Below are 27,262 nucleotides of genomic sequence, written 5' to 3' on the forward strand. Positions count from 1 at the left end.
TTTCAAAAGCCAATGGAATTTTGAGTTTTTTTATTTTCACAATCAGTAGACTCGTGATGTTTATTATCTACCGATTTATAACGGCCACAAGTTCCATTTCGAGTTTTATACTTTAATAATCGGTAGCTAAAAAATCTATACTAAACTACCGATTGTGTAAGGACACTTAAGTAATTTCTGGAAATTTGGATATCCCATAACCGTGTCTATGCATTGGGAATAAAAAATCGTCCTAATTCTTTTAAGATCGCCCGTAATAATACCATGATAAAAACAACATACTCACACCATTCCATAAAATAGGACCGTGCTTTTATTTTGGGGGTCGGCCCCATCTTTTTGTGAGTAAGTGGTTTTTAAATTGTTCGAAATAAAGGGCTGTTTAGAATCGCTCTCTTCCGGATGTTCGCTTTGGGCATCAACATCTTCAAGGCCGGCCTTGACGATGATGTTCAACAGATAATAAAAAAACTCTCAACATCTTACGTTGCTCCTCACATCGATGATGATGTTCAACGGTAAGAATTTGTAGCTCTTAAGTTATCGGGCAGTTTAGAAAATAATAAAAAAGGAGCTAGATAATAAAAGACAAGTCCTTGCTACTTACTAATTGGGAGGCTATTTTTCTGTAATTTTATTTTAGTTCTCTTCTGTAAAGGATTCCTATATATGGATGCCTTGTCTACTGTAATAGGTTGCAACCAGCTGTACCTAATATATTGTAATTATGTCGATATTCTCGATATATATTCATATCCTCTACCGTTGTTAGGGTAAGCAGAGATTACCTTAGAACAGATTGATCACATCCCAGTTATTCATGAATTTCCATCTCTGTCTCTTTTTCTTTGTTCTTTCTCAACATTAGTATTTCTCCTTTCCTTACTATGAAAACAAACATCAGTGTTCATCTGATTTTGCTTATCGGTATTGTTTTCGCCTTAAACTCAATTGAATTAGCTTTAACACTCAACAAATTTGAAGATTGTAAGCCTAAAGACTGCGGAAATGGCTTGAATATCAGCTACCCATTTTGGATTAAAGAAGACTATTGTGGTGATCCAGGATTTGAAGTCACTTGTAAGAACAATGAACCCATTTTATACACAGCAGGATATGATTATATAATCCGGGATATACGTCCCATCGATAGATCGTTTCGAGTAGAGAATTCAGTTGCATATGGTTCCTGTCCTGTTCCTTTTAAAAATTCTACATTCAATTCTACATTCAATTATGATCAAAGTCCCTTCAAATCTGGTTCCCAAGTTCAGGATCTTACGTTCTTTTACAATTGCACCCATTCCGATAGCAATTTGTTTGAGAATTTCACATATCCAGTAAATACTTCTTGTGTAACTTTACCTGATCCTGACCTTTTCTCTTTTGCCGGTATTGTTCCTAATGGAAAATCGATTTATGATAAGTTGAAGTGCCAGTTTTCTGTTCATGTACCTGTGGAAGTTGAGTTGAATCAAACTGAAGGTCCGGTTAACGACTATTTGCCGCTATTGAAAAAAAGTTTCACTTTAGAATGGGATCAAACCCGATGTGGTTGGTGCCAAGAAACGGGTGAATCTTGTGGATTAGATGACAATGATCACCTAGTGTGTTTTGCACAAGGTATAGTTTTCTTTCTCTTTGATCGCCTTTAATTTTATGTTTCAGATGAATTTTCAATCCAGAATGTTGATATCAATACCGTATATAGTCCAGCACGGGAGTTAATATCTTGGTTTTTCATCTGTAGCAAAGTTTTTTATTTGTTTTTTTAAGAAAGATTCAATCAAAATGATAGACATTTACGGTTGTACCAAACCAACCCTTGAAAGTTAGAGCCCTTACTATTATAGTTCCGCCACTAACTGAACAACCCCTTGCCTCTAGTCTGTAGTTTCTTGCACTGATTGAACAGCCCAAGTTTCTCTTTGTTTGTTTTTTTGACTTTTTGACTTGTACGTAATTTTGTTTTAATCTCCGATATTAACCAATTCAACCATAAAACCTTGATTTCTTTTTGGTCTCCAATTATATTTAAACTTCATAAAAATCAAATAACCTCAATAAATTTCACCTCTAATTGATTCAAGTTAAAACAAACACCTAAGAACGCATATATGTGTTGCTAATTATTTTTACAGTCGAATAGTAAATATTAGTAAAGATTTACGCTGGTTAAATTTCTTCAAATTTTAGTGAAATTTGAGTAAATTACGTTAAGTTTACAGTGCACTTAAAATAGCCGTAGAACCTCCATCTAGTAATACTTTGTATATTAATAACCTACATATTGATACAAATTATAATAATACCATTTATAAAATCCTACATTTATCAACCTCCATGTATTTGTAAACTCTATATATTACTAATTTTGTGTGTGCCCAATAATATTAATATATGGAGGTTCTGCTGTAATTCAAGATTAAAAAATTTTACTTTAATTTCTACGGACCTGTAAAAAGGTGAGTTTGAGAATATCACCAAAAATACAAAAATGATATGTGACACCCATTTTGGGAGCACTCAATACAAAAAATATCCACAGCAGTCAAGGTTTTTGTCAGGCCGATTACCACCGTTCGGTTCGAAGAAAGCAAACATAACTGGAAATGCAGAAACTTTTCATTTGTTTTTTCTTTCTTTTTGACGGTAACCTTAGTGTTATATATTCTCGTATCAAGTCTTTCTTTGTACTAACCAACCATTCTATATTTGTTTGCAGGTCGTCCTAGTCGAGCTATGAAGGTTGTTGTTCAAATGTCAATGGGCGCAGGTAATATATCTAACAAAGGAAAAACGGGTCAACACACTAGAATGATGTGAGGAGGTACTTAGAAAGTTACAATTAAAAATTGAACGATGGGAAGATTCAATGACATGGATATATAGTTGACATTTCGCCGTCATTGGTCTTATGAAACTCGAATGAAAGTGAATTTGAAATTAGTTTTCTGAACACATATTATTCCTTTAAAAATCAACCTTCCTAACAAAAATGAGTGATTTCTGAGAGTATAACGCCACCATCTACCACTTCTAATTTCAACCATTAAATATTGACTATTGAATTTAAACTATAGATAATGAGGTATCGTACTTTAAAATATGCTCATTTTTAGTAAGAAGATGGATCTTTGTAATAGGAATGCGTCATAGAGAAAAATTATCTTCAAATTAATTACCCTTTAGATTTCATAAGAAAAATGGCGCCGAAATTCAACCATGTCATTAGATAGTCCCTCATAGTGAATTTTTTTTTTGTTAAAATGAAAGAAAACCTGTAAAATGTTGGTGAACGCTGTCAAGATTTTTCATTTTTTCTTATTTTTTTCCTACTTACATTTTCCGAGTAACAATACAACAAAAACTTAAAAGTAACATGTATCTCTAACTATAAAAACTGGTACTCCCTCGGTTCTTTTAGAGAATATTTTAACATAAGGAAATTTAACGTAATTTACTCAAATATACAAAATCTAGTAAATTTTTAGAAAAATTTTACGACTCATATATTCAAAATCTAGTAAATTTTTAAAGAGCTCTTGTGGTTAAAAGAGACAGCAAAATGTGCATCTAATAAAAAATCCAAAAATTTACCAACAAAATGTGCATCTAGTAAATATCCGCGTTATAATGTTAATAACAGTACTATGGATACCTACGAAATTATGTGTCCATAGATAAAATAAATTTCATCGTTGTGTTATGTTTAAGCTTATATTCTCTTTGTTTTACTTCTCCAACTTATATCGTCATTGATTAACATGTTTTTGTCGTTCCCTTTGAGCGGAAACATCATCTTCAAGTATTCTTAGGTCAAGTTGCGCTGCTTTTAAGTTTTGAAAATGATCTTTTATCACCGAGGTTCAAGGACTCCAGATATATTCTTATTTGCTTTTACTTCCACAAGCAATCCTAAACAAACATGAGATTTCAATCTCAAAATATCACCTACGTATTATATAATTCTCCCATGCCCATTTTTTTCTAAAAAAGGTCCAGAAATTTCAAAAAACGACAAGGCAGTAATTTTGAAGTCTAAATTTAATAACAAAGGTTTATAAGTGATTCTTTAGAAATCTTACTCTAGTTAAATGGAGTTTTAATGATTTGCAAAGATATCAAATAAGTCTCCATAGACGAATAATAAAGTTTGAAATTCTCTAAAAACCATCAAAATTCTTACCTCCATATTAAGAGTTGTTGGCCGGGAGAGGATTAAAAGAAAAAGGTGATATTCTGGGCACTTACTACTCTGTGTCAAAATTTCCAAAAGTGACACTTCTGACTTCTGGCAACGTTTTATACCGATTTTACACCCACGTTGAGTCCAATTAACTTTCTATAGACTTCTTCTCGATGGTTTTATGTACTTTTTTTTATCGGTAAATTAAACGTATATTGAAAGGAGAAAATGTAGTACATGATATATGAACTCAAAACAAAACCGACCGAACAAGACAACGAACACTACAAAACAGAAGGCCTCTTGGGACGGCCAAAAAACGTCCCAAGAGGTATTAGGGACGGTTTATGTACCGTCCCCTGTTCCACCATCACTAATACTATTTGGCCATGTTTTTTTTTTGGGACGGACATATTTTAGTCTTGATTTAAATATTTTATGATTATTAGGAACGGTCAGGCCATCACCGTCCCAAATATCCTTCTTTAGGGACGGTTTTTTCAAAACAGCCGTCCCTAGAAACTACTTGTTTTGTAGTGGAAAACTATAACAAACCACCCAAAGCCAAAAATAACTACCACTGTCGCAGCAGTGAATCCAACAAAACCACAAACAAAAAGGAGAGAAGTACCAGTAAAATTCCCTAAACACTTTCAATCCCAACTCGACCAAACTTAAGGTGGTTGGAATAACACTTCTTTCCAACTAATAACAAAATGATCCAAGCAAATGCCCTTAAAAACTCCCCTTTATGCAACCAATAAGCCACCGTGAACTTCACTGAGTCAATAATGCCATCAAAATCCTTGCTAGTATTTTGAAAGGCTCTATCGTTCCTCTCTTTCCATAGACACCAAGAAATTGTAGCCGGAAGAACACGAAATACCAAACCTTGTCTTGACATTTTACACCTACTAGGCCAAGAACAAACGAGTGATAAGAAATCAGGAGGTGTGACCCATTTCACTGACCATTCCTTGAGAAAAAAAACCCACACCGCCCACGCCACATTACAATGAATAAGTAAATGATTAACTGATTCTTTATCTTTTACACAAAGATAACAATGGTTTACCCACTCAAAAGGCCAACCCCTCCTAACCATCATGTCTTGTGTCGAAATTTTCTCATAACCAGCAATCCACATAAAAAAGCTAACTTTTGTTGGCCACTAACTCGACCACACTCTCTTCTTTGGAATGAACCTTGTTGGATGTGTTTTGGACTTACAAAGCAATTGATAGCAAGACTTAACAGAAAAATATCCATTTGACTTTTCACCTAACCAAATCCTCCTATCCGTATCCGAGATATTTCCAGAAGTAAAATTGTCAAGTAAAGAAAGTAAGGATGTTAGCTCAATGATGACTGCATCGTAAACTCTTCTAGAAATATTCAAGTTCCAATTAACGGTGCCATTTTCAAGTACTCTTACCTCTCCGACCACAGCTCCCTTACAACCGCAGATAGCATAAACTGCTGGGTAAAGATCTTTCAACGAAGTATCCGAGATCCATCCATCTCCCCAAAAGCTAGTTAGACTTCCGTCACCCACCTGCATCTTGCAATGTGAAGAAAAAACTTCCATAAACTTACATATTCCTCTCCATAACCTAATTTTGGTAACTTTGGTAACTTTGTAAACCAGCCCGAGGAGTCTTCACCATACTTTTCAGCAACAATAATCCTCCAAAGAGCTAATTTTTCACACCCGAAGCGCCACAACCACTTCATAATAAGAGAGGCATTCAGGATTTTGAAGTTCTTAACCCCAAGACCACACCATTCGCTTTATCACAAATAACCATCTCCCAATCAACCAAGTGAGTCTTGTGGTTTCCATCCTAATCGTTTCATAAAAAAATTCTAAACAACCTCTCTAACTTCTTAATAACAGCAACTGGAGCCACAATAAAAGACATAAGATACACATGTAAAGCTTGAAGAATAGCATGCGATGGTTTTATGTACTTTTCCCAACTGTTTTGTTAACTGAGTCCAGTTGACTTGCTATGACCAGTTTTCGTGCTATGGCTAGTCGACTAAGTCCAGTTAACGTGCTATGGCCAGTAGACTGAGTCAAGTCGACTGTCCAGAACGGTTGTGCACTTCTACATGACACTCGAATATAGTGCTATTGACCGGTTCATATGATTCAAGTTGACATGTTCACATAGTATTAGTGTGCTCTAAAAATTGTTCTTACTGCATTGATCATGCAGTGATGTACCTCATTATTTCAGGTACTTTTTTGGTCAAAATTTTTTCATTTGGTCATACTTGTCTGTTTCGTAATTTACGAGGACTTTAGGGGATGTGAAATTTCGCCCTTTTCTTAAACCGCTTTGCGGTGGAAGTTTCCCATACGAGTATATAACAAATTCGAGTCCAATTAATAACTAATTTTTTTGCTAAAATATTATGTTGTAAGTATTTTTTACTTACATCTATTCAAGTTATCATAAACGAAGGTCAGTATCACTAACAGGATAATATTGTACCAGTGTAGGTGGATACTAATATTACACCATCCCCATTAACTACTTGGCCTCAACATAGGAAGAAACAATTTTTGTCTTATTGATAAATCCATGGCCACCCTGTCCTTTGGAGTTAAAAAAGGAAAAAGATAAATCCCCGCTGCTCCATGAAAGAGAGAGGACCTAAACTGCTAGACTATGGGGGCATGCCCGCTTTATTGGCTGCTGGTTATGCATTACACATTTACTATTGGCCTACCCTGTGAAATTAGAATGTTACTGACTATAAATCAACATCCAGCTGCCCTTGTTGGTTTGGGGATTGGTATTGCTTTTTGCATCTGGTTCAAAAAGAGGTGCACCTCAAGGAACTTCAATGCAGAAATAGAAAATTGGGGTATGTCGATGGAAGAGGAATTTCAGAAGGGAACAGGACCAAGGAGGTTTTCATACAAGGAATTAGTTGATGCAACCAGTAACTTCGATGACAGAGGAAAACTCGGGCAAGGAGGATTTGGAGCTGTTTACAAGGGATCCTTAAGTGATATGAATGTTGCTGTTAAGAGGATTTCGAAAGAATCACAACAAGGAAAAAGAGAATATCAATCGGAAGTAAGGATCATTAGCCGGTTACGACACAGAAATTTGGTTCAACTGATAGGCTGGTGCCACGAAAGAAATGAATTGCTTCTAGTTTACGAATTCATGCCGAATAAAAGTCTAGATAAACATCTGTTTCAAGGGGAAAATGTTCTCTCCTGGGAAGTTAGGTGCAGAAACAAAAGCATGGACAAGCATCTATATCATGGGGAAAATGTTCTTGCCTGGGAAATTAGGTACAAAGTAGCTCTTGGGCTGGCTTCTGGATTGTTGTACTTGCATGAAGAATGGGAACAATGTGTGGTTCACAGAGATATTAAATCAAGTAACATTATGTTGGATTCAGATTTTAACGCGAAACTTGGCGATTTTGGTTTAGCCAGGCTTGTGGATCACGGGAAAGGATCACAAACAACTGCAATAGCAGGAACAAGGGGTTACTTAGCACCCGAATGTTTAATTACAGGTAAATTTAGTAAAGAATCAGACATTTACAGTTTCGGGATTGTAGCACTTGAAATTGCAAGCGGGAGGAAACCAGCCGAAATTGGAAAGATGGATCTAGTCGAGTGGGTTTGGGGTCTTTACGGGAGTGAAAAACTCATTGAAGCAGTTGACAAAAGGTTGAAAATGAAGTTCGATGAGTCAGAAATGGTACACTTACTGATTGCTGGATTATGGTGTGCTCATCCTGATTATAAATCAAGGCCTTCAATCAGTGAAGTAATTAATGTTCTTAAATTTGAATCTCCACTGCCTATGCTTCCGCTTGAGTTACCACCGGTGTATCTTACTACAGCAGTACCATCAGGGCCGCGTTCTCCGTCATTAACTAGTCTTACCGATACACTCACGGGTCGATAGGTATTATTCTGGTGACTATTAGCACTGTATGTGATATCCTTTACCTTTCATGTGTCTATGCACTTGTCTTGCAAAGCAATGTCTACAAAATAATGTTGTCTACTTTCAAATGATTGGGGAAATATCGAATTTCAGAACTATCAGAAAACCTAAACGGGCAGGCGATTGTGATGGATCCTGTTGTTGGTCTGGGTGCTTTATGTGACGGTCTTGGTTTTGCCATCAAGTTTCAGTTTATTTTTCATTGTAATTTTGGGGGAATTAAAATAATTTATCTTGGCTGTTTCTTACTATTTGTTTCATTATAGGTATGTGAATTATTTCCTAATTGAATGCTTCATCTTGTAAACGATTCGAAGTCCAACTAGTGGGAGTAGAAATGTAGATTCCTTAAATTCATTCATATCCTAAATTAGCTTTCCAAACAGCACGTGACACGTCTTTTTTGACGTACGACTGTTTACATCTCTATAAAATAGACATCCCAACCATTATCAAACGGGAAAAATTGTCGGATGAGTGTGATATAAGTAGGAAAATTAACGGCCAAAAAGTCTGATCTAATCTCTTCTGGCCGTTCCTCAAAATGGTCAAAAACACCGCTTAGACTTAACAGCATAATCATTCCTGTTGGGTGCAATAATCAAAAATAAAGAAAAAATCGAATAAGCAAAAGTCAGTGATATTTATCTCCTTTTTAATGGAAGTGATCGGTTGACGAAGCGGACGAGTTTCCCATATCTCCACAATAGCAACAAGGCAAAACTTTGGAAAACCAGAGTGAGTCACGTGTTCAACACGCTCCCCTTAAGACAGAACGGATATCTCCAGGATAAAACACCCTACTACACCTACTACTAGCATATGTAGTAGATGCTCAACTTGAGCTTTGCAACTCCGAATAAAACCGTTAAGGAAAATAGCGAACGCTTAGGAAACAGTATAAAATATTTTCCCTTAGGGGTCCCTCTAAAATATAGAGCAACCACTTTCCCATAGATTTTAAAAAAGTAGTGAATTTCTTTATATAATGGAATAAAACAATTTAAGAAGAGGAATTCCCCAATGTGGGACTAAAAAGCTTATATAGTCTCTTAAAACAACTAAAAAGTGGAAACTCCACAATGTGGGACTAATAAGTTTTTCATTCACAAACAAAACAATAAATTAATTTTATTTAGTTAAAAACCTTAATATAATAATTAATAAATATTGTTTCAACAATCCCCCACATGAATGAAAACCTCAATAAAACATGAAAGACACAGATAAATCTTGGTAAGTCAACACCCAATCTCCACGATCCGACATGATCGAACATACATACGGACCGTCTGTGTGTTGAAATCATACTAGTCATTTCAATGTCCTCTCCTTCACACAAAAATGTGTTGACCCCAGGGTCATACTATGGATTGCAAAAATCATATAGTATAGAGAGCTTTCATCTTTGGCTCCTCATAAGTGAGACTAAAGGTTCCTTTCACGAAAGTGAAAAAGCATGAACCAGCGGACACTAAGTGACCCTTAGATACTAAGTTCCAGTAATACCAAAACCATCAAAAGCGAAAATCATATAAAAAATGCAGGAAATACCATCTTAGGCAGAGGTGTCCATGAGGTCTTGAACCTTTGCTTAGTGAGATATTACCGGGATTACTTGCTAGAGACAGTGAACTATGTGTTGAACTTCTAGTGTTTGATGTAATTCGCGATAACAACCACGAATGATATCTCCAAGGTTGCTGCCAAGCTCGTGTCGTTTTATCCGTTTTGGCCCTGGACGTATCCTGTTTCTCAGAATGCTCTAGAGAATCAGCTCATATTCTTATAGGAAGCGACCCACTTCCTCATTCAGATAGGTGAGTTTCCATAAAGAGTGTTACTGCTACACTCCACTTCAATCTTAAATTGAAACTATAAAACTCATTAAGACTTATTAAAAAGTCATCCTCCACATGCAGTCACACTATCACGTCTACACCATGGGGAAGGGACAGAGAATGAAAATCTCTGATAGTGTTTATCTTTACCCACCACAAATTAGTTGTCTCATTCGAAACCTTGATCATGGAATCTCCAGTCAGCAAGGTTGAGTATCCTTCATGGCAAGTTTAATATATGAGCTTAAGCCCCAACCCCCTCGATGTAGTTTTAACTATCTTTTTGTACAAACTTTCGTCAAAGGTTACGCGATATTCTCCTTGGACTTTATCCAATCAATGAAAATAACGCCGATTGAGATTAGTTATTTCTTAGCTTTAACTATTATAGCTTGGCTAACACAATGTATAGATATAGCTGGCACATGCCTATGCCAGAGAGGAATGTCTTCTAAAAAGCATTTTAGGCACTCGCCCCCCTCTCGTGCTTTATCTAACGCAATATTTTCAGATTCCATAATGAATTGAGCGATATGTTTGTTTGTAAATCTTCCAAAAACAAACCCTCATGCTAGAGTGAAACCATATACACCCGTAGACTTAGAGTCCTCTGAGTCAACTATCCATTTTGCATCATAAAGTCCCAAGGAAAACAAGATACCTTTCATAAATCAAAAGAGTATTTTAGGTACTATAATACTCTACTCAAAGCATCTGAATTCTCTTGCTCTGGACTACAATTATATCTACTTAACTTACTCACAATATAGGCAATGTCTGGACTCTTACAGTTCATTAAATTCATCATACATCTTATAACTCTTGAGTATTCAAGTTAAGATACTTCATTACCCTTATTTTTCTTGAGTCTACAAGAAGAATCATATGGGGTACAAGCAGGCTTACAATCAGATTGATTGTATCTCTTAAGCACAAATTCAACATAATGAGAACGACTAAGACTATAAATGTTAGATTATCTTCTAATCCTCATTGTTATGATTACATCAACAAGGCCTAAGTCTTTCAAGTCAAGGTTCTCATTCAGCGTATGTTTTGGTGGAATTAATTACATCTAAGTTTGAATCAAGTATAAGCATATCATCGACATACAAGCATACAATCACATAGACATACTTAACAAGTTACTTGCAGATATACTTGTCAGATTCATTACCTTAAATCCACTACTCATTATCACATGATAAAATTATCATGTCACTGTTTACGTGCTAATTTGAAAACAATATAAAGATTTGTTCAAACTTATAAACTTTGTATTCCCAACCTTTCACTACAAAGTCTTCAGGTTGATCTATGTAAATTTCTTTATCTAATTCACGGTTTTAGAAAAGCTTCCTTAACATACATCTGATGTATCTCTAAGTTCTTTATGGCAGCAATAAAAATTAGCATCTCAACGGAAGTAATTCTCGTCACAGGTGAATTAGAATCAAGGAAATCTACACCTTCTTTTAGTTTATAGCCTTTAGCTACCAACTTAGTTTAATATTTTTCCACAGTTCCATCTACCTATCATTTCCTCTTAAAGATTCATTTCCATCCCATGGTCTTACTCCCTGGAGGTAAACAAGCAAGCTCCCATGTCTGGTTCCGACTGACTGAGTCCATTTCACTAAAGAAGCTTCTTACCAAAATAGGGTTTTAGTAGATATCAAGGCTTCTTTACAAGTCTGAAGTCGGTTTCATAAGAAGTCTCAAGTCTAATTATTTTACTTCTCTTAGGCTCAACATCAACTTCTTCCTTTAAAATAAGTTCTGACTATTTGAAAATAAATCTAGGGGATCAACAACACATCTCTAATGAGGTACAGGTTTAGAATAAACATTTTCCAAGAACCCAGCATCCCTAGATTCCGTATTAATATTCACACCAAAGTCAGAAAAATCAGAACACACAACCAAAAATCTATTTGTAGAAGTATACTCAGCATACCCTGTACGAAAACACAATCAACATTTTTGGTTTCAAAAATAGTTCATTTAGGAAGAGGAATTACAATCTTAGTCAAACACCCCTACACTTTGACGCATTCATAAGAAGGTCATCTACCTTTCCATAAATCATATGGAGTTTCATATGATCCTTTAAAGGGTACTTTATTTAGGATATACTAGTTAAGAGGATTGCCTTCCCCCACAAGGCCGCAGGTAATCCTGAACTAATCAACATGAAAATTATCATCTCCTTAAGGATACAGTTGTTATGTTCAAGGATTCTAATTGGTTTCCAACTTCAAGTTTATACATCTTAAGGCTTCAAAGGCGTCATCCTTATCCTTAAACAAGTATACTAGATAGTACCTCGTACAATCATCTACAGAAGTTATAAACCATCTTTTACCATAGTGGTTTTGGGTTGAACTCATGTCAACTAGGCCTAACTGAATTAATTCTAAAGGCTTAGAATTACTCTGAACATTTGTGCTAAAAGGTTTTATAGCATATTTTGATTCTTCACAGATTTCACTTTTGTGTTCAAAATCCAAACTAAATTTGGGTACGCAGCCTATGCTAGCCAGTTAAGCATTGACTTATAAGTTTACGGTTCCAAGTCTGCCACGTAAAACAATCAACCACACAAAGAAAGCACAAGAATCAACTATTCTCACATCATCAGTTTTTCCGTTAAGCTTATATAGACCCAAAGTCCTATCACTCATGCTTAAAAAATCACTGCCTTGTTACAACAAGTTTTCCAAATTCAATTAAGATCTTAAATCTTTTTCCATCTACAACTGAACAAGATACGAGATTTTCGCATATGCTCGGAACATGAAAACTTCATTCAATGTGAGAATATTACAGATATGAGCTTCTGCTCGACCTTTTCCTTTTATGCAACCTCTATTGCAGATGAGTTACTCAATAAGAGTTTCTCGACATCCCCTATCCTATGATAAGAGGTGAACAAGTCTCTATTTCAACAAACATTCTTGGTGGCTCCAGAGTCCACCCACTGGTTTCTCACATTGGTTATCAAAATAACTTCCGACAACATGCCACTAAACTCGTTCTAGTTTGTTTCAACTAAATTAGCATTAACTTTCTACTTATTAAGGTTTTTATGTTGTACAATTTACTACGGTGTGGCCAGAAATTTTACAAACATAACAATCACCCTTAATTAAAATAATGTCGGATTTAGTTTTAAGAAACGAAGGAAGTTTAATAAAAAATAAATTGATAGAAAGGGAATAAATTATTAAAAAATCTAAGAAAAATGTACAAGGTCCACGGAGTATCCGCAAGAAGTAGAAAAAAATGAAACGGAAGATCAAATTTGTCGGGATGAATAAAATTTGTCAGGACGGGGAAAAACAAGGGATATAAACCGTCGTAAATTCTGATCTAACCTGCTCTGGCAGTTGACCTTTCAACCAGTAGACAGTGAATATCTATTTCACTCATTGACCACCTGGAAAAACCGTTACTGTTTATCACGACTATGCCATTTTGTCTAAATATGTTTAACACTGTCAACTTTTATTTCCATTATCTAAGATAAAAAGTCATAACTCCGTTATCTTTGACAAGAAAGAAAACACGTGTATGGTTAAAGATGTTTAGGCTGGGCACTATCAGCCAGGAAAGTCCCTAACAAAATGTGATATATGGGGGTGTTTTGAGACTTTGAGTAGTATCTGCCTTCCGCTTTTCTTCCTTTCTTCGTTTTGAGCCAGGAAAGGAAACTATGGATACCCCTTTTATACTCACTTAGTACAGAAAGTACGATCATTCATTAACATGCTTCCACGACGACAAATGGTCCAATGGTGTACCTATTTCAATCAGATTTTGTTTTATGCGAGTCCTTTTGTTTGCTGTTGGAATTTAAATGTATGCAACACGAGGGTTTTCCAAATTTGTATTAGCACTTGGGAGATCAAGTACAGAAAACATTAAGTTCAAAACCATTTTTCTTTTGCATATAAGATTAGGTTCCAAGCCTATTAGAGAGCATATCAGGTTCCCTCGTTATTTTATAAGAGCTTACTCAATTGTAGCCTTTTTTTTTTTTTTGCCTTAGGTGTTCTAAATAATGCAACACAATTTGCAGTTTAGAAGAAGATCTTTCTCTTCCATTCAATCATCATCGATGGCTTTCTTCTATAAATCATCAAATGATCTTCATTCTTCAATTTGCTTCTGCTTAATCATCACGATAATATTGAATCTTTCTACTACTACTAATTCAATTTCCTTTAACATTCCACATTTCCAACAAAATGATCTCCAAATAAAGTTCGAAGGAGATTCATTCTTAAGCGATAACATCATTGACCTCACTAAGAATTCAGCCAACGATACTCTTAAAAATAGTGTGGGACGAATCACCTATTCGGAACCTATACAACTTTGGGATGCAACCACTGGAGGGATTACAGATTTCGATACAAACTTCTCATTCATCATAAAAGGCCTAAATGACAGTTCGTACTGTGATGGTCTAACTTTCTTTCTCGCCCCTTTCGGGTCTAAACTTCCACCAAATTCTCATGGGGGATCACTTGGCCTACTGAGTGCCAACGTCTCTATTGGACATGTACATATGATGTACCACAGCAGTGGTACACCAACCAGCAGCGCAAGTCTTCAGCATCGTCCGAGTCTTGTGCAGCAACGTCTGAGTCTTGTGCAGTCATTGATTTCATAAGTTGTTGTATCTGGTTATAACTTACCTGTATTCTCGTCATAAGTTGTTTAATTGAGGAATGATTCTTTGAGATATTCTCTATATTTGTACTCATATAAATACCTAATGAAAAGAGATAGTCGACACTATTGTGTGACAATTCCACATAGAAATCTTGTAGTTTAAGAGTCTCTGAAAAGAACTTGACGAGAAATCACAAAGACAACTTTTGTATCCAGAGATGTTGTCTTTCATGAGCATCTGTTTCCCTTCAAAGATGCTAAATTGACATCTGACAATGTAGTTTCACCCTCTATAGAGCCTGATGTTTTCTTTGAGGACCCCATGTATGTTGTTCCATCAAATCCTGTGCTAGATATACCGTCTCCTAGTTTCTCACCTTTTTTGCAAGGTGATGATTCTAATTCTTTCACACAAACTACGGGTGATACTGCTTATCCTGAGAATGACTCTACTAGTGTAACCAGTTCTCCAGGCATTACTACTGACGTAGTGGTTTCTACTCCTCCTATTTCTGCCAACGACAATATTTTACGCAGATCAACCAGGGAACATCATCGTCCTTCTCACTTCAAAGATTACATTTACTCTGTTAACAAAGGTATATCTAACTCCCTATATCCTCTTACGAATTACATTTCTTTTGATAAATTCACTCCGCAACATCGTGCTTTTCTCTCTTCGGTTATTGCCAATGATGAACTGAGATCGTTTACGGAGGCCATTAAAACTCCAGAGTGGCGTGATGCCATAGTTAGAGAGCATTCTGCTCTACAAGAAAATAATACTTTTACCACGACTACTCTTCCCCCTGGAAAATCTATCATTGGATGTAAATGGGTGTTCAAGATTAAATATAAGCCGAATGGTGACATTGATCGTCGTAAGGCACGTGTGGTTGCCAAAGGATACACACAACAGGAAGGTATTGACTATCATGATAATTTTGATCCTGTTGCTAAGTTAGTTACTGTCCGAGTCTTGTTGTCTATTGCTGCCATTTTCAATTGGCCTCTCCATCAACTTGATGTCAACAATGTTTTTTTACAAGGAGATCTTCATGAAGAAATCTACATGAAACTTCTTCCTGAATTTCAGAAGAAGGGAGATACTCGTGTTTATAAACTCAATAAATCTCTATATGGTCTTAAGCAAGCATCTCGTCAATGGATTGCTAAATTTTCTAATGCCTTACTTGAAGAATTATTTATACAATCTCGTGCTGATTATGCACTCTTTCTTTTTCATTCAGGAGAAGTTTTTATTTATGTTTTGGTTTATGTCGACGATATTATTATTACAGGTAACAATAACTTGGCTATTCAAGAGCTCAAGCATAAACTGGAAGCCAAATTCTCCCTCAAAAATCTTGGGCGTTTGCAATATTTTCTGGGCATTGAAGTCTCTCGTTCTCCAAAGGGTATTTTTCTTGGACAATGTAAATATATTCTAGACATTGTTCAGGATTCTGGTATTTTAGGAGCTAAACCTGTTGCTTCTCCTATGGAGCAACACCTTAAATTAATACCAAACTCGGGAAATCCTCTACCTGATCCAAGTATTTATCGACGATTAATTGGTCGACTATTATATCTTCAGGTAACTCGTCCTGATATCACTTATTATGTGAATTATTTAAGTCAATTCATGCAGCAACCTTGTTCTGGTCACTTGGATGCTGCTTATCGTGTGGTTTGTTATCTCAAAGGTACCATTAGTCATGGAATTTTTCTATCTGCAACTAGATCACTTTCTCTCGCTGGTTACACTGATTCGGATTGGGCAGGTTGCCCAATTACTCGCCGTTCCACGAAAGGCTATTTCATCATGTTGGGCGATAGTCCCCTCTCTTGGAAATCCAAGAAGCAACCAACTATTTCTCTATCTTCTACTGAGGCAGAATATCGAGCTCTAGCCAGGGTAACTTCTGAGTTACAATGGTTACATTATTTATTCACTGATATTCGTGTTAATATTCCGAAGCCAATTCCAGTATATTGTGACAATCAAGCTGCTATTCACATCTCTGATAATCCTGTGTTTCACGAACAAACTAAACATATCGAAATCGATTGTTATTTTGTTCGCGAAAAATTGATATCTGGGCTTATCAAACCAACTCACATTCCCTATGCAGTGCAATTGGCTGATCTCTTCACTAAACCACTTGGCGTAGATCACTTCAGACGTCTTGTCAGCAAGTTGGGCGTTCGGCCTCATCACCCTCCCGCTCCAACTTGAGGGGGGGGGGGGGGGGGGGGTATTGGACATGTACATATGATGTACCACAACAGTGGTATACCAACCAGCAACGCAAGTCTTCAGCATCGTCAGAGTCTTATGCAGCAACGTCCGAGTCTTGTGCAGTCATTGATTTCATAAGTTGTTGTATCTAGTTATCACTTACCTGTATTCTTGTCATAAGTTGTTTAGATTAGGAATGACTCTTTGAGATATTCTCTATATTTGTACTCATATAAATACCTAATGAAAAGAGATAGTCGACACTATTGTGTGAAAATTCCACATAGAAATCTTGTAGTTTAAGAGTCTCTGAAAAGAACTTGACGAGAAATCAGATTGTTGCGGTCGAGTTTGACAGTTTCAAAGACCCATGGGATTTGTGTGCTGATCATGTCGGTGTCAACATCAACTCTGTTGTATCTGTAGCTACTGCGTCATGGGCTGGTAGTATGAAGGATGGAAGTAAAGCTAATGCTTGGGTAAGATATAATGCAACTACGAAACATTTGACAGTTTTCTTAACTTATGCTAAAAAACCTCTTTTCAGTGAGAATTCCACTTTATATCATATTTTTGATCTAAGCAAGGTCCTGCCTGAGAAGATTACAGTTGGATTTTCAGCGTCTACTGGCTTGGGGGTTGAAATTCATAAAATCCTTTCCTGGCAATTCAATTCCACTCTAAAAACTGCTCAAAAAGTAGAGACTGAGAGTAATTCAGTTGCATTAGTAATGGGTCTTGATGTCTTGTTGTTGGAATTGGCGGAGCTTGTGGCCTTTGTGTTTCTTTCTTGATCTGGTTAAAGAAGAGGCGCGAGAACACAAGAATTAATGATGCGGAGATGGCAAATTTGGACATGTCAATGGATGACGAATTTGAAAGTGGAACGGGCGCGAAGTGATTCTCATACAACGAACTGGTTCATGCAACTAGTAATTTTGATGAGGGAGGAAAACTTGGAGAGGGGGGATTCGGTGGAGTCTACAAAGGGTTTTTAAGTGATTTAAGCTTGAATGTGGCCGTTAAGAGTGTTGGATTAACTTCAACATAGAAGTCACTAACAAGATGGTTAGGACAAGATTAGGAAATTGATGTAATCCTAAGGGAATTAGAAGTCATCTAGTTCTAAGAAAAGAAAAGACATGTAATAAGGTAATAGGACTAGGCAAAGGAATTCATAGTTCTATATATATATGATCACCAAAGTTGTGGTTGATCATATGAGCAAGATAAGAGCTTGTGTTTAGTTTTGCGATATTTTCTAAACATCAATAAAGAGAGTTGTCTTTATATAAGCTAAGTTTCATCTTGCAGTTGCCATTAATTGGTATCAGAGCGAGGTTTCTGAGCCATGGAAAACGAAACCACCATTGTGGGTGCAAAACAGTTCACGCCACCATCAATACAAGTTCCAATCCTCAACGCCACAAACTACGCAGTATGGGCCATGAGAATGAAGGTACTGATGAAAATCTTAAAGGGAATGAGATTCATAAATTGTTCTAAAGAAACTTCTGTATACAGAAGAGAAGAAAAAGGAACGCTTCTTGTGATTGCAGTCTATCTAGATGATCTATTTTTGACTGGCAACTCCCTTAAGGTGATCAATGAGTTCAATAGAGAAATGTCATCAAAGTTTGAGATGTCAGACCTCGGAAAACTCACTTATTACCTTGGCATAGAAGTCCATCAAGGAGTAGATTGGATTCAGATTAAACAGGAAGCTTATGCAAGGAGAATTCTGAAACAAGCAGGACTCGAAACTTGTAATCCAACAAGAATTCCAATGGAATTTGGACTGAAAATTTCAAAAGTACAAGAGGATCCTAAGATTAATCCAACGAGTTATAGAAGAAATCTTGGATGCCTAAGATACTTATTACACACAAGACCAGATTTGGCTTTCTCTGTGGGAGTAGCAAGCCGTTATATGCAGAGTCCACTCAAGTCTCATGGTGATGTAATAAAGCAGGTATTGAGATATCTAAGAGGAACAATCAGCTGTAAATTGAAGTATGGTCGAGGAGGATCAAAAGGAATTGTTGGGTATAGTGACAGCAGTCATAATATTGACCAAGATGATGGAAAAGGTACAACTGGTCATATATTTTATCTAGGAGAAACACCTATTACATGGTGTTCACAGAAGCAAGACACTGTTGCTCTCTCATCCTGTGAAGCTGAGTTTATGGCTACAACAGAAGCAGCTAAACAATCAATATGGCTTCAAGAACTGTTGGGTGAAATCAAAGGAAGAGAACCTGAAAAAGTTCTCATCAAGATTGATAATAAGTCTGCAATTGCACTCACCAAAGGTCCAGTGTTTCATGGGAAGACGAAACACATTCACAAAAGGTATCATTTCATATGAGAATGTATCGAGAAGGAGATCATCAACGTTGAACACATACCAGGAACTGAGCAGAAAGCAGATATATTGACAAAGGCATTAGCTCGGATCAAGTTTGAAGAAATGAGGAAATTAATAGGAGTACAAGATTTTTCACAAGCACAGTTGAAGCTTAAGGGGGAGAATGTTGGATTAACTTCAACATAGAAGTCACTAATAAGCTGGTTAGGACAAGATTATGAAATTAATGTAATCCTAAGGGAATTAGATGTCATCTAGTTCTAAGAAAAGGAAAGACATGTAATAAGGTAATAGGACTAGGAAAAGGAATTCATAGTTCTATATATATATGATCACCAAAGTTGTGGTTGATCATATGAGCAAGATAAGAGCTTGTGTTTAGTTTTGAGAGATTTTCTAAACATCAATAAAGAGAGTTGTCTTTATATAAGCTAAGTTTCATCTTGCAGTTGCCATTAAAGAGAGTATCCAGAGGATCCAAACAGGGGAAAAAAGAATACAAATCAGAAGTAAGGATTATTAGCCAGCTGCGACATAGAAATTTGGTTCAACTTGTTGGTTGGTGCTATGAACGAAATGAAATGCTTCTTGTTTATGAATTCATGCCAAACCGGAGCCTCAATAACCATCTATTTAAAGGAGAAACTGTTCTCACTTGGGGAGTTAGGTACAAAATAGCTCTTGGGTTAGCTTCGGCATTGTTGTACTTGCATGAATATTGGGAACAATGTGTGGTTCATAGAGATAATAAGTCAAGTAACGTAATGCAAGATTCAAATTTTAATGCTAATCGGGGATTTTGGTTTAGCAAGGCTTGTTGATCATGAGCTAGGTTCTCAAACAACGGTATTAGCCGGAAGCATGGGTTACTTGGCACCTGAATTTATTTTTACGGGTAAATCAAGTAAGGAATCTGATGTTTATGGTTTTGGTATTGTTGCACTTGAGATTGCTTGTGGGAGGAAGCCAAAAGAAGTAACTGAGGGGATCTCACTAGTGGAGTGGGTATAGGGTCTTTACGGGAGTGGAAAACTCATTGAAGCAGCTGACTTAAAAATGGAGTTCAATGAGTTGGAAACTGAACGATTAATGGTTGTAGGATTATGGTGTGCTCATCCTGATTCTAAATCAAGGCCTTCAGCAGCTCAAGTGCTCAATGTTCTTAAATTTGACTCTCCATTACCTGAACTTCCATTCCAGTTGCCAATTCCGGTATATCTTCCAACATCACCACTAGTAGCTGACTTGCCGTCATTTGTTGGTCTTCCCGATACACTCACTGGACGGTAATTTAGTAGTCGTAGTAGTACAAAGCTCTGCCTATTAAGAAAATAAATTCCGTTCAGAGATTAGTGGTCAGTAGAATTTGAAATGCTTCGGTCTATCTTTTCTTTATTCTCTCTCTTTCTCGTGTCCAACATCCGTCCGTGTACCATTCGGTTGTAATTTATAAATTAATTTGTCAAGAATATAAAACACAGTTTGATTAACTTTGTCTATGTAACTGGCGGTTCAGATTTGTCCTCATAAGATATAAATTCAGGGATTTAATCGTTTGTCATAAATTATGGTTGTGATTGGTATTAGAAATGCATCTAAGAGACAAAATTTATCATGACATTAAGGTTCCAAAATTCTTCATAATAAATACTCTATTAATTTTCCATTATAATATTTTATTAAATGTCAAACTAAAAACGGTTCGCGAGTTATAATCCCAAAGGTGTCACTATTCATCCACAGGAAACCCATCAAAACAAAAGTAACACAAAAACCCCATCAAAACAAAGGTAACACAAAAACCCCAAAATATTTGATGAAACATCATATAATTTGATGAAACCAATTTTGAAATTTGGGGTTTTTGTATCAATTTTTAAAATTTTGGGATTTTTATATCAATTTTGTTTAAGATGGAGTTTTAATGGATCCAACATTTGAATGGGGTTTTTATACCACAAGTTTGGTCACCTTGGATTTTACGACTAGTTTTGAATTCAAAATGATAATATAAAAATTATTCTACTTTACAATAAATACTCTATTAATTTTCCATGATAATATTTTATTAAATGACAAATTAAAAAAAAATTGTTTAGACTTTTAGAAAATAATATAAATTGGTAAATGCAATTTTTTTTCAAAAATAAAATAAAATATAAATTATTCTACTAATGGTGATAATAAATATATTTTTATTAGCTAAACATAGCATTAGTTTGGTATTGCTGCGAGCTTTATAAAAGTGCTTTTCGGATGTATGTTACTGTACCGAGCTATCTAAAAAAAAATAATTGAATGGTTGCTGATGTACGTTATTGTGTCGAGCTATGTAAAAAAAAAAATTGAATGGTTGGAAATTATAAATTAAAGCTAAACTATTTCAAAAAACGATCAAATTGTGTCTGGGAAAATATCAGTTTCAGTTATAGTGAGTGAGAAAATGACAAAAAAAAAACGTATATCTGAAAATTGTTTATTCTATTTTACTGTGCATAAAATAAGTAAATTTTCTACTATTAGAGTATATATATGTAATATTAAATTTATTAATTAGTATTATTTAGTATTAGGAATATATACAGAAATAGTTCTGTTTTGGTAAGTCGTTTTCAAATCTAAGTCCTTTTTTTTTATTTTTTACAAATGTAAGCCAATCTAACGGATTCCATCCAAATCCGTTATCTCAGTCAATATATTGTGCTGATTAGTCAAAATCAGTCAATATATCTCAGTCAATATATTGTGCTGATTAGTCAAAATCCGTTATCTCAGTCAATATATTGTGCTGATATATCGTGGATACGCGGAGATTACAGTTATGCCCTTCCTGCAGTGTGGGTTTCTGCAGGGTCCATTGAAGGCGTGTGGAAATAAATAAACGGCCTACCTATTATTAACTTCAAAGACATGTCGGAAAAAAGAAAAATCTATCATCTAGCAATTCTTCTTGAGAAAAATCAACGATCCACGGTAAACCACCTAATATACTCTAAAATGTACGCTATGAAACATTCATCTTCATCATCACCAGCAGACCAATTGATAAGAACCAGCAACAGAACAAATTGATTTAATTCAGTCCTTTTTATGGTGATTTTTAAGAATGGGTACTGTTCACCAAGAATTGTGTCCATATTCCAGAAAGATATACATATTCTCGAGTTATTCATCTTTAACCTAGTTCCCATTTGAAAAACACTTCAATTCAATCCAACGAACAATCAGAAACCAGAGCCACTTCCAGTGAAGAAAGTAGTGAAAGAGATGAGAAGTAGAAACTCCGCTTAACCAAACAGGTGATATCTCTGAATCCTACAAATCAATTTCAAAATTTGATTTTGTGGTGTGTTTATAATCGATTTTGAATGGATAGTGAGAGTGATTGATAGTTGACAGTGAGTGATATTTTTATTTTCTGAATCCTGTGAGTTAACAACATCTTAGTCATTTCTATGGTGATTTAACAGAAAACTGATGTCGATTGTTTTAGATGGAGTTCCTTTATGATTATGAGTGTTGGCTTTGTATGGAATTTGAATTCTTTGCAGGAAAGGAGATGAAACAAGGGTTGAAAGAACACAATAAATGTTGGTAGGATGGTCAAGGACTAGATTAGGAAATCTAGTTGGTTAAGGAAACCAAGTACTTGTGTCCTAAGTATAGAAGCTTAAGAGATTTGTTCTTAGAGATAAAATTAGGAAATCCTATACTTGTAGGAAAGTATTTCTTGTTAAGGAATGTGTCCACTCCTATTGATGTGTATAAATAGCCATATAGAGAACTAGAGAAAACACCAGGACTAAGTAAGAGTTCTCTTCTTCTCGTCTAAAGGCTTTGTATATTCCAACCTATACGGTGATATATAAAATTGCTTATTCCTTCCCGAGGATTAAACCTCGTTAAATACTTGTTCTTCTTGTGTATGTGATTGTGTTCTTGGCGATATTGAGATACCTCGTAATAATGCAAACCTAACGCTTCTGCAGGCTTTGGCGTAACAATTGGTATCAGAGCAAGGAGATGCTCTTGGATACGGGTTACTCATATTGAAGTTGAAGTGAAGGTATTTTTATGAAGATTGCTTGAGGTAATACTAATCTCAAAGGTTCTGTTTTTTTTTATCTATATTTGGTTGTTTACGAACAATGGTTGACGGAGATAAACCAGTTGATCCGAAAGATCTTTTAGGAGAACATTTGGAGTCCACAAGTAAAGATAAAGAAACAAAAGAAGAATTACTTCATTCACATAGATCACAACTCAAGGTAGAAAAGTTTACAGGAACCAATAACTTTGGTTTATGGAGAACAGACGTAATGGATGCTCATGTTCATCTTGACCTAGAAGAATCTCTAGAAGGTCAGCCAGTGGAGATGTCTGATAAGCAGTGGAACAAGATGTATAAATCATGTGTTTCTTCGGTACGAGGGTGTTTAGCAACTACATCATGAGTTAATTATCAGCACGAGACTTCAGCTAAGGATCTCTGGGAAAATCTAGAGAAGGAATACCTTGTGAAAAACGTGGCCAAAAGGATACATCTTAAAAGGAATTTGTATCGCTATAACATGAAGAGAGGTGCAACCCTAACCGAGCACCTAGATTCATATAATAAACTTCTTGCTGAGTTGGTTAACTACGATGAGAAAATCAACGATGAGGAACAAGCTTTGTGTTTGATAAACTCTCTTCCTGAAAAGTATGAACCCGTGAATAAATCTTTAATGCACGACAAGGATAAGATGACATACGCTGAGGTCACTACAACATTGCGTAGTGAGGAGTTCAGGAAGATGGATCGTGAAGACGTTACAAGTGAAGCTAATAATGATTTGCTTCTTGCAAGAGGTCGTTCATCAGATAGGAGAGAGAAGATTGGTGGTTATGATAAAGGTAGAGGACGTTCTAATGGTAGAACGCGACTGTAGAAAGATGAGTGTGCTTGGTGCCACGACTTTGGTCATTGGGCTAAGGATTATACCAAGTGTAAGGCAAGAGAAGAAGATAATAGTAATACCGAGGTGAACATTGCTAAAGGTAATGAATAATCAGATGATGCTTTTGATTTCTCATTAACTGTGACACCATCAGCTTGTACTATTACAGATGGTACATGGGTATTAGATACTGGAGAAACATATCATATTTCGTTCCTTCTCCCTTTTTCATGCCGAAGCATTTCCCTCAACTGTTCCAATGTCATATTTTCTTCATTGACATCTCCTTCTCTTTCAGCATCAGTTCGTTCTTCTCCTTCATCTTCTACATCAAAAGTCTCGATATCAGTTGTATGAACCGATTCTTCTCTATAACGATCTTCATTAAGATTCTCGTATTGTTGTTGGTTCATTCCACGCCTTCCTTGTGCAACTGATACCTCTCCTTCCTCCATTTTTCTTCCTCTTTTTGCCTCTAATCGTGTACTTCTCCTTGATGCAGTTACGTGTCTGGCTCGATCTGGAATTCGCGCCATCAAACAATTTCAAGTGAGTCAATTACCGGTTCGCTATCAATTTATAACCACAAAACTTTGTTTGTTCCCAATCTTTAGAACAATTTTTTTCTTATAGATCTTTATTGATTTTCAAGTTGAAATTCAAACCACTCTACTTTTCAAATTTCTTTACCTAAAACTTCAAAATCAAATTCTCGTTTAAAATTCAAATAATGTATTTCAAAACAACAACTCCCATTTTCTCTCAATCCTTCTAGGTTAGAGTAAACTCTTATCCTAACTCCCTGTTTCTAGCGCCAAAATATAACTATTGGAAATCTAGTAGTACACCCGTAATGATTAATAATAATCTACTTAAGACATAATGAAAGTAATCTAAAGCAAACTTTTTATTATAAGATTGAGAAAGTATACACAACACACTCTTGAGCTAAGAATCACCACTCATAACCCTAATTTACTCTTTCTTAACCTTTCCTCTCTCTCTTTTTTAGAATTCAGCCCCCTTTCTCATTGATCTTTGGCTTCTATTTATAGGAAAAATTGGGATAGCGGGAGGCAACTCATTTTACTTCGTTGTTAGTGATACTATTCACGTGATTTCGCTTTTTACTTCGCCTGAGCCATTTTCAATAAGGTTTTGTCCCTTCTATTGGCCGACAACCCCGGTGAGTTGTCGATACGGTAGTACCATTTCTTGTGCAACAATCTAACTTCGTGTATCAACTACTTCTTCGTGAGATATCTTCTGGTCTAAGCAATGTCATTTCGGGGATTTTATCCCATTTATATTTCGCCGCTCTCGATATGACTAACTTCGCAGATCCAATATTCATTAAAGTAACCCTAACACCTTGATTTGATCTGTCACTAACATTTTTTCTCGGGGCTTATAAAAGGTAACCTTACTTCGCTACTTCGTTCAATCTTGTTAGGCCACATGGCGAATAGGTTTTTCGTACCTACAACCTGGACAAACTACAAGATGACAACAAAATAAAAAAAAACAAAACAGATAAAAAGATAACACCATCTAGAAATAATTAGAACAAAAAACTATTTCCCACACAAGGATTGCTTTTGAGACAATGATGAGCCATATTAACAACTCTCATAAATCATTTGAGGTCGCTGACGCTAAAAAAAAAAAAACCATCATTTCTTCATCAGCTCGATGGCGTTATGAAATTACAATTATTATTTTTTATTCGGTAAAAAATATGGTGCTGACGAGTTTCGAATTCAGATTATTGTTACTATCATCAGATGACTTTACCACTGTATTGCATGTCACTGTAATTACAACTACTTGATACCATCACTTTACTATAACTTGTTCTAATTTTATTCGCAGAATTTTCCAGATGACTTGCATCATCTTCTCCCTACTACTTGTCCAATCGATATACTCACTATCCTTTAACTTCCCTGGGTTCCAAGTAAACGATCAAAATATTGTCTTTCTTAACGATTCATTTGTATCTAACAACAGCCTTGAGCTTACGACCAATCGAGCAACCGGCCAGCTCTCTTACAGTGTTGGTCGTACATATTATAACAAGCCGCTTCACCTTTGGGATTCAAGAACTGGATGGGTGACGGATTTTATTACAAACTTCTCCTTCAGAATACAACAGGTCGATAAAACTCAATATGGCGATGGGATCACTTTCTTTCTTTCACCTTTTGGGGCACGGATTCCTCCACATTTATATGGTGGTTATCTAAGCTTATTTGCTAATGAAACAACTAACAAAAATTTAGTTGAATATCAAATTGTTGCAGTTGAGTTGACTGTTTTCCAAATGAATGGGATCCAAGAAATGATCATATTGGTATAAATATCAACTCGATTATATCCGACAAAACTAAGAAATCGCCATTAAGTCTGAAGGGTGGAGAGGCACATGCAATTATTGTTGGGAATAACAATTAAAATTGATCAAACAACTAAATAATATAAGAGGCACTTATCTGATTTTTTGTGTTTTTTCCTTAGTTATTTGTTGATGACTTGAACATCCTGCTAAACACCATAGAAAGAAGAAACTTGTAATGGTGGATTGAGGCGCATGTTCAACATGATGTCCTTAAGACAAGAATGCCCTGTTACACTCCAAAAAGGATGATGCTATGTCCCTACTGGACATCTGCCTCCAACATACAACAATCTCAATAAAATTTGAAGAGCGTACTCAAACCTTATTCTATCTAGAACTTGGCAGCTGAAAACACATTGAACGTACTTAAACCCTTGTTTCAAAACACATAGAAGAAGAAAAAGTTTTCTCTCTATTTCCGCAATAAAAAAATGGTTCTTCTTTTATAAAACCCTAAACCAAATCCAAAATATATAAGGTAAAACTTATCCCAAATCCAAAATATATTTGGAAGGTGTTTTTATTTTTGGAAAAACCGTTTTATTATTAATTTTTATTCACATAAAACTGTGTTTTTCCAACAATTATATCTCGGAAATTCAATTCCACGACTAC

The 27,262-nt window shown here is 35.7% G+C and overlaps 1 protein-coding gene and 1 pseudogene across 1 annotated transcript; both read left to right on the forward strand.

Annotated features, from left to right (window-relative positions):
• The first annotated feature begins 794 nt into the window (after positions 1 to 794).
• On the forward strand, positions 795 to 8,334 carry LOC113286635 (L-type lectin-domain containing receptor kinase IX.1-like). The gene is made up of 4 exons (XM_026535201.1): positions 795 to 1,623; positions 2,726 to 2,776; positions 6,971 to 7,439; positions 7,506 to 8,334. The coding sequence occupies exons 1-4, from the start codon at positions 888 to 890 to the stop codon at positions 8,131 to 8,133; spliced, it is 1,884 nt and encodes a 627-aa protein (XP_026390986.1). The 5' UTR covers positions 795 to 887; the 3' UTR covers positions 8,134 to 8,334.
• A 5,802-nt stretch (positions 8,335 to 14,136) lies between these two features.
• On the forward strand, positions 14,137 to 20,599 carry LOC113286542 (annotated as a pseudogene).
• The last annotated feature ends 6,663 nt before the right edge of the window (positions 20,600 to 27,262 follow it).

This window comes from Papaver somniferum, chromosome 6 (genome assembly GCF_003573695.1).
Source record: "Papaver somniferum cultivar HN1 chromosome 6, ASM357369v1, whole genome shotgun sequence".
NCBI classification, from domain to species: domain Eukaryota; kingdom Viridiplantae; phylum Streptophyta; class Magnoliopsida; order Ranunculales; family Papaveraceae; genus Papaver; species Papaver somniferum.